The sequence below is a fragment of the Osmerus mordax genome, chromosome 9 (assembly GCF_038355195.1).
Source record: "Osmerus mordax isolate fOsmMor3 chromosome 9, fOsmMor3.pri, whole genome shotgun sequence".
NCBI lineage: Eukaryota > Metazoa > Chordata > Actinopteri > Osmeriformes > Osmeridae > Osmerus > Osmerus mordax.
Window position 1 is genome coordinate 8387777 of NC_090058.1, and position 8081 is coordinate 8395857.

Sequence of the window (8081 nt, forward strand, 5' to 3'; positions counted from 1 at the left end):
GTGGGAAGAATCTTTCCACAATCTGCTACTTAATAGGGGGCTGTCCCCAGCTCCCATTTTATCACCGTTTTACGAAACTCTACTGGTCAGGAACCTTGCCATAGTTTGAGGTATGAAACATACCCCAAGTGGAAATCCTGGAAAGTTTTTTCTGCATTCATTTGGTACAGTGATTACACGTGCCTAAAATGACAGTAACGAAGGACACGAATAAGGAAAACCACCGCCTCCATACACAATTCAAACTATCTAACATGCAGCTAGGCTAACGTAATATGCATGGCCTCATATGCGTGTTAAATTACTTTTTAAAAACGCGCTTCTGAATTGAACAAGACCACACGAAGCGAATAACGAGAAATTTCTCATTAAACCAGAAAACACTATGAACACGTAAAATCACTGAGCCTGAGTTTAGCAAACATCTCCTATGCAAGATGTTAATAGCCTGCTACACTGTAATAATACACAATATTCCTTCTCGTGTTTGAGGAACAGAACAAAATTTGACAATCATTTCTCTATGATCTGAAAAATCAAAAAGAGTTTCGTATGTTTGGGTTAGATTTGAAAAAGCCATCTAAAACCGCTCTGTCCATCAATTTACTAAAACAAATCTGAAGCTATTCTTAGGTCAATAATGCCCTCTAGCGACTACTGAGGGTAAACAGAAATCCTATGACAAATGCAAAGTCAGTATTCTACTGTACATGATCATACACTTAATAATACATTAATATCATGAAGACAATGAACGTGTGTAGATTGTAAACCAGAGTATAATTTTATTATAATTATATGTTTCTCATTAATTGTACAATCAATAAATATTGATCCCAGGCATGACATATATTGGCATTATTGACAGGACAAAGAATCTCCCAGATATATAGATCTGCACAACAGAGAAGACATTATTTTAAATTGAGGAAGGTCAACCTTCCATTTATGGCTTCTTGGGCATTGCTGCTCCAAACAGTTCGTACACGACAAATGCACTTCCTGTTAAGAAAAAATTAAACTTTTTTAAATATGACATGCAAATGAACATTTGAAAATTAACTACAAATCAAGATTTTCTCCAGTTGGTGTGACTTGATATGTGCGCTAAATATTACTATCTGTAATTTAAAAGGGTCAGGGATTGGGTAAACATCACATCTTTATTTCAATGGCAAATTTAAAAAAATGAAATTTAAAGCCTTTGCATACAACTGAATTAAAATTGCATTCGAATTGCATTAACATTTGTGGAGCTATCTCCAAACATGCTTACACTTACCAAAGACTGTGAGAGCCATCGTTGCTCTGTAGAGAACAGCGTCTTTGACTCCTCCCTTCAAATGGACGGGCATGCCATTGTCCTCCTGTGACCAAAAATGAATGACCAAATAAGTTCACGAAAATGTAGGAAGGCAACAGGCCTCCTTATGTAGTGGCACCAGCCTTTGGATAACAAAACATTTTCAAGGCAGCGTCAAGGAAAAGCAGCCATGCCCTAAAGTAAGCTACTGGCTTTTTCAGTAATGATATACCACCCAAATATCCAATAACAATTTATCAGTACTGTCCCTCTGCAGAGCCCCACGGATGCATTGTAGTCCTATGTGAACAGCTTTAATTATATACAGTTCTACAGCTCTGTATTGAACTTAATCATGTATTTGTCATTCAGATTCTTAATTGGTTGAAGTGATGCTGGCTGAGGTATCTTCGAAGTTTGAAGCAATTATCAACAACACTGAGACAACAACCATTACCGTAAAAGATGAGTGTTGTTATAACTAATCATAATTAAATTTTCTAAAGTTTATTAGCAACAGAATAGCAACTGTCATCCCCTTTAAAACTGTAGGATTTGAAAGCAGGACATGAATAACCTTTGGTTGGTATGATCTAGGTATTACGCAGTAATTGGCAAAGCTTAGAATATCAGTTGTCGGATTTGGCAATGGCTGTCTTTGCATTATCACACCGCAGGAATGCAAAACTACAAACTATCAAGAGACCATGTGAGCAAAACATCATACATACTTATCCTTCAGGCTACAATGTGGAAAAATAAGATTCTGTCTCCAGAACCTGGGAATAAATGCAGACTTGAACCATTAACAGTAACCTTAGCATTATTGTCAGCCAAATAATATGTGTTTCTCTTTAGGTATACTTACTTATTCGTTATGAGTACTTACACATTATGCCTAATTAACATATTTTAAGTAAGAAAAAAAAAAGAATTCAGGAGAATGCGGCCACTGCAAACTAAATGTTTGGTACATTTGTCTTTCCATTATGCTTAAAATAATAGGCGAGTATGAGGAGGGGGTAAAGTGCGGTAGAGTGGTGTTCCTTGTCGTTTGGGTTTTGTTATCTGCTGATGCAGGTCAGCTTACCTGGAACAACTTCTGCTTTTCCTTGATCTTGTTGTCCACTTGCTTACGAGCACTGGTGGTGAGTGTCCGATTCGACAAATGCCGAAGTCCCTGAGAAAACAGGTGATATAAAATAGGTGGTGCTAATATAAGCATCTAGATTCATCATGGATCAATTTGATCAAGGATCCAATCCGTGTTCCCTATGCGTATGCTAGACAACATCAGGGAGTCAGGCGGCTGAGCGGCTAGGGAAGCGGGCTAGTAATCTGAAGGTTGCCAGTTCGATTCCCGGCCGTGCAAAATTACGTTGTGTCCTTGAGCAAGGCACTTCACCCTACTTGCCTCGGGGGAATGTCCCTGTACTTACTGTAAGTCGCTCTGGATAAGAGCGTCTGCTAAATGACTACATAAATGCACTTATGTACATCAAGTGAGTTAACTACACTTGATGTACATAAATGTACATCAAGTGAGTTAACTACACGGCGAGTTAACTACACGGCGATGTACATAAATGTACATCAAGTGAGTTAACTACACGGCGAGGACATTATAAATAGCCCAGTCACGAGAGCGTACGTGCAAAGGACAACGTTTCACCGATCCGTGAGTGCTCCATAAATTACGTTCTCATAAAAATGTTGAGAGAGAAAAATATATACACAAGTCACATCCAACAATCTTTAAGTACCCAACTGTCAAAGCAAATGCATGAATAATCTCAAACAATCGTATTTTTGCTAGACTACTGTCATAAATAGTTGCAACCTAGCCTAGCTAGTTGAAGTATCTGACGACAGGTAACGTTTACAATACACAACAAAAAAGATACTTGCAACACGATGATTGTAACAAACTAGCTTACTGGTGTTTTTAGTGACAGTAATGTAGCAAGAGCTAGCTGACTAGCTACTAGTATTTTTACGCTCGTAAGACAAGATAACGTAAATGGCTGAAGATGACTAAAACAAATTACGCAAAAGCCATTGGAAAGCTATCCAAAAACATTGCAAATGATATGACATAAATTGAAAAAGTATGTTACCATAAGTTGCCTGAACATTTTGGCAAATTTCTGAGGTTAGCGCACAAGGACACTGACAAGCTTACTTCCGCAAGAATCCCACAATGCATTAGGTGAACATTACATATTTCCGGTTACGAAACCTTGATACCATACATATATATAAATATCTATGCTTAATACTCCTTACGTTTTCAGAACAAATCGTGATACACTATTTGACTGTTTTGTATATTATTAAAAAATTTACTTTGCCAAGAATATCATTTATATGTATCATACAAGCGGATTATATTAATTTGTGCAATGACTTCCGTAAAGCCTGTCAGGTACAGAAAATGTTTTTCATTCGACCTGATCATGAGGTCAAAATAAAATAATTTGTTGTGATAAGATGATTTCAAGCAAAAAAGATTTCAAACTTTTATTCATATTTAAAAGATAATCAAAAAATAATCAAATAACCAAATACTTTGAGGGCGGAATGAGATATGAAAACTAACGCCAAAACAAATGCACTTTGTCAAGTGATATTTGTTCGTGCCATTTGTTCAAAATGCTTGAAAAATGTATAGACGGAAAAAGAGAGAGCAGATTTACTGTACATATGAGTGATGTTCCATACAATTATGTTTGATACATAACCAATTATGTTCTCAGAATATTTGCCAGGAGTTTACATCAATCCCAAACTGTAAATGTACAAGAACTGAATAAACTGAATGTACAAGAACTGAATAATGAACTGATTTGAAAGGAATTATGAAGAATGATGATTTCAAACATGTTGCTGAAGGGCACTAACATGTTTCTAATGTATATTTTTGGTATTATCTTCTTCATAGCTTTCTACAATAACTTTCAAGGTACAAATGCTTCCCAAAAATCATTACTCCCCATGGCTACACACATCTTCAAGAGCAATGTGGCCATACACATTTTCCCATTCAATATTTCAGCCTATTAAAAATAGCCAGACGTATGTCTGTGAGATACATTAGTACATTCAACAGCAGGGCACGGTAAAATACATATAATGCATGTGGCTCACTTTAAGAAGTATACACATCTTTCCATGTCAAGCCATTCACAACCAGCATTTGTCAAATAATATTTATGTTCTACTTTAAAAACAACATTTGGATAAATAGAATGAAAAACAGTACATTATTGAGGACCACACTACAGATGTTTTCAGCATTTAAAACAACATTTTCCAAGCTTTAAAGGACTTCTTCTGCATTACCCCCTCATCTAAACACCCAGTTTGTCTCTTTCATAGATACCAACTGCTGCCATCTGGTGGAAGAGGTGGACCCTCACGCAAACTTCACACTAAACACATAACAGACATTAACAAAGACCAGTCCATCTAGACTCGTCTGCAGTGCAGTGAGACATGCAGCTGGAGGAGCTCCATAAAAGGGGACGTTTTCAGTTGGGGATGTCTGGGCTGTTGTTGCGGTTGCCATATTTGTGGTGGATGATGAGCAGGACCACTCCCAGGAAGAAGCAGACAGAGCCCACGGTGATGTAAGCGATACCCAGGAAGGGGTTCTTGCCTCCCATCCAGGATATGGTGCTCAGGATCATGCGCTTCCTGCCCTCAAAGCTACGGACGGGGTAATCTGAGAAAGTGGTTAAAGGAAAATATGGTAACATCTGGCTCATTTCAAAGACCATCTGTAAACTGAGTGCTCTTGGGATGTGTCTAACATATGGAAACTAGATTGTCCAAAATCATTTTGGCTCAAGTGTTTATGCATCCTATTGCTGTAGGTTCACATCAATATTAACAGTCATAAAATACAGTTTCTGCTGATTTGCAGCCAAAGTGCATTTCTGAAATAGTCAGCAGTGACCGTGACCGGGACGTCTGTGGAAAGGATACTGTAGGTGACCTCCATGATATATTCACCACGAGGCAGAGTAGGCGTCATGTTGTTCTTCTTCTGAATGATGCGGTACAGCTTGCGGAAGGTTGGTAGGGCCGCAGTGCGCATCCACACAATGAAGTCCTCATTGATGAAGCCGTTGTTTTCATGGTCTTCTGGATCCAGCTCATACACTGGCTTCCTCCAGTTTACAGGTTTGTTTGTGCCTGTGGAAATAAAAGGTCAATCGTAGTCAAGTCACAGTGGTGTGGTTATTCTAAAGGAGTGATTTGCGTTTGTATTGAAATGTTGATAGTATGCAAATAAAGACCTTGGAAAACGGCTGTGAGGTTGTCGTTTACGCCTGGGTTTCTGAACTTCACATGCTTATCAGTCCACCAGGCAATACCCTTCTTTACCAGGGGAATAGGCGTTTTGGTGCCGTTTGGATCAATGTAGAACAAGTCAAGTGTGTCTGGTAATGGAATAAATCACAACTTTAAATCAATATCTCAGGGGAATAAAACAAATATGCTAGGTTGTAAAGTTAAATAACAGTGTGCCTTCAGTGAAAACTTGTCAAGCATATAATCACGTTGGCAGACCACATCATAACCTAAGTAGGTTGTGTACTATAAATGTCAACCATGCTGTGGTTGAAACAAAGTACATGTAGGAATGTGTCTGGTGTCCACACACCACATTGTTTTGTTTCCGAAAATAATAATATATTACTCTTACCATTAAAGAGGCTGTTGGCTATAGCACCACAGGGGGCAATAGGTTTGCTATCACTGGTGCGGTATGGCTCACATTCCTTGCTGGGATCCTAAGAAGTGAGAATCAATACCAGTAAAACATCAGAAAAATAAATGTGGCAATTTAATCAATCATTAGAATAAACAGTGCATTTTGTATCCACGCATAGCACAAGGAGGGGGTGGACTAGCATATAATGTACCTGCAAAGATTTCTTGTTTCCGTTCAACTGGCTGTCATCCCTGGATTTGACATAACGTCTATGATTCTGGTAGAAGTTCGACAACCCATAATACATGAATACATTGCTCTGGAAGGGCAGAAAAACAGAGTTGGTTGTTTATTCGGAGTGAGTATCACTTTCATGAAGAAATAACACAATGAAACCATGCAAGTCAGTCCAAGAGATATTTTCATACACATCCTACACACAAATGACAGGCAACATACAAGGAGTGCATTTAGTTTTGGGGGGAATCAGTAACAATATTCAAGAAGAGGATTTTAAACTAATTATAAATAACCTAACTAAATTACGAAGGCTGATCGAACAAAACAGATTTGTTCAATGCCAAGGGGTAAGTGGTTCTATTTACGCAACACTGAAAAGGTAAGTGCACAGTGTCGATCGGTGCTGAGAAGTGACTGCACATAAGACATCACTGAGCCACTTAACTGTTTCCTGGTGTTTACATTGATGTATAATTTACAGCTATTTTATCATGCATACAGTATGCCTTAAAATGTCTAAAGTGGGCTATTTATATCTACATCTACGGTAGACAATGTTAAATCTCCTGTTGTTGACTTTTAAAAACCAGTTACAAGCTACTAGAAAGGCTATTCATGCTTTTCATACCTCAAATGGTTGATCTAGGTTGAAGTGGACACTACACGTGCATGGTTTTGTGTTATTCCAGCTGAAACTCTGGGAGCAGTTGTAGCAGGGACTTGACATATCAAGACCTGTGTAATCGATCTGAAAGAGAGATGGAAAGCTATTGGCACACACCATTAAAGTACTAACTACTAGCTTGCCTTTTAGCTATCACGGAAGTATGGATTTACAAATAAATTATGCTATTTAAGAGTGCTAAACAAACATTAATACGACTTAAAAGTCCTAGCAAAAATATAAAGTGTGTTATAAAGTGTGGATGAATTTAACGAGTGTTAGCCATTTACCTCGAACTCTTTTATGTTGTTCGAAGTGACGAAAAGGCCAATGCCGATAGGGATGAAGATAAGTCCAATAACGAAAAAAGCTGGGAGGACGGTCCCCGCTGTCAGAATGGGCTGCCAAGCTGGCAATCTCTGTTGTTTGAATGCAGTGTTATCTGGCTTTTTGCTTTTGACAGTTCCTGCGACTCCGTGTCCAGGAGCACCCGAATGGTGTCCATCCTCTTCCTTCGCGTTGTAGCTTGACGCCATCATGGCTGCTCGCCGAGCAAAATACTGTAATCCACCTAATTGACAGCGGGTTGTCCTAACCTAATATACGACTGAAAACAACCACTGACGCGTTTATACTAACGTTGTATTACTTAAACAAGGACATTTGTACGCACCTAACACTAAATACACAATGTTGAATGATAATGGAGTTGATTTTTACCCATAGGGATTCAGAACCCAGCATTGACGAATTTGCGATTGACAAAATGAATACAGGAAGCTCAAGCTCCGTAGAAAAATAACGTACCCGTGATGTCATTACGCTTGTTGAGTACGCCCATTTCACGCATATAAAGCTTTTCTCATGATCAGTGCGAGATGTTCATAAAATAGGCTTACATTTTATGTATGCAGGTGGAAATGTGTCGATAATAAGTGTACTCATTTAACAGACGCTTCTATCCAAAGCGAGATACAGGGGATTTTAATCTACACCCTCCCAGACATGTAGCCTATCATGCTTTTTTACATTGTCTTAAGTTAAAATTTCCAGATGAGACATTCTTAGCATACGGTCTGCTTTAAAATTGTGAATTGCCAAAGAGAGAGAGGCCACCTAAACTAAAATGATAAACTACTGTTCTGTGTGGAGAA

The 8081-nt window shown here is 38.4% G+C and overlaps 2 protein-coding genes across 2 annotated transcripts; both read right to left on the reverse strand.

Annotated features, from left to right (window-relative positions):
* Positions 1–761: 761 nt before the first annotated feature.
* On the reverse strand, positions 762–3502 carry LOC136948969 (cytochrome c oxidase subunit 7A2, mitochondrial-like). Its single transcript, XM_067243134.1, has 4 exons — positions 3421–3502; positions 2394–2483; positions 1283–1367; positions 762–1002 (listed from the first exon to the last, which is right to left on the reverse strand). Exons 1-4 carry the CDS (start codon positions 3436–3438, stop codon positions 947–949), a joined length of 249 nt encoding a protein of 82 aa, XP_067099235.1. The 5' UTR covers positions 3439–3502; the 3' UTR covers positions 762–946.
* A 307-nt stretch (positions 3503–3809) lies between these two features.
* Positions 3810–7687, reverse strand: LOC136949312 (cell cycle control protein 50A-like). Its single transcript, XM_067243566.1, has 7 exons — positions 7218–7687; positions 6892–7011; positions 6235–6342; positions 6015–6102; positions 5605–5748; positions 5291–5500; positions 3810–5027 (listed from the first exon to the last, which is right to left on the reverse strand). Exons 1-7 carry the CDS (start codon positions 7464–7466, stop codon positions 4834–4836), a joined length of 1113 nt encoding a protein of 370 aa, XP_067099667.1. The 5' UTR covers positions 7467–7687; the 3' UTR covers positions 3810–4833.
* Positions 7688–8081: the final 394 nt, after the last annotated feature.

Excerpts from the sequence above, each read along its gene's own strand:
- LOC136948969 (XM_067243134.1), bottom strand. Across the intron at positions 1,368-2,393 it reads AAAAGCAGAAGTTGTTCCAG|GAGGACAATGGCATGCCCGT; the intron begins GTAAGCTGACCT and ends TTTTGGTCACAG. Across the intron at positions 1,003-1,282 it reads GATGGCTCTCACAGTCTTTG|GAAGTGCATTTGTCGTGTAC; the intron begins GTAAGTGTAAGC and ends TTTTCTTAACAG.
- LOC136949312 (XM_067243566.1), bottom strand. The coding sequence starts at position 7,466 with ATGATGGCGTCAAGCTACAACGCGAAGGAAGAGGATGGACACCATTCG. Across the intron at positions 6,103-6,234 it reads GAAACAAGAAATCTTTGCAG|GATCCCAGCAAGGAATGTGA; the intron begins GTACATTATATG and ends CTCACTTCTTAG. Across the intron at positions 5,028-5,290 it reads TATCATGGAGGTCACCTACA|ATTACCCCGTCCGTAGCTTT; the intron begins GTATCCTTTCCA and ends CCACTTTCTCAG.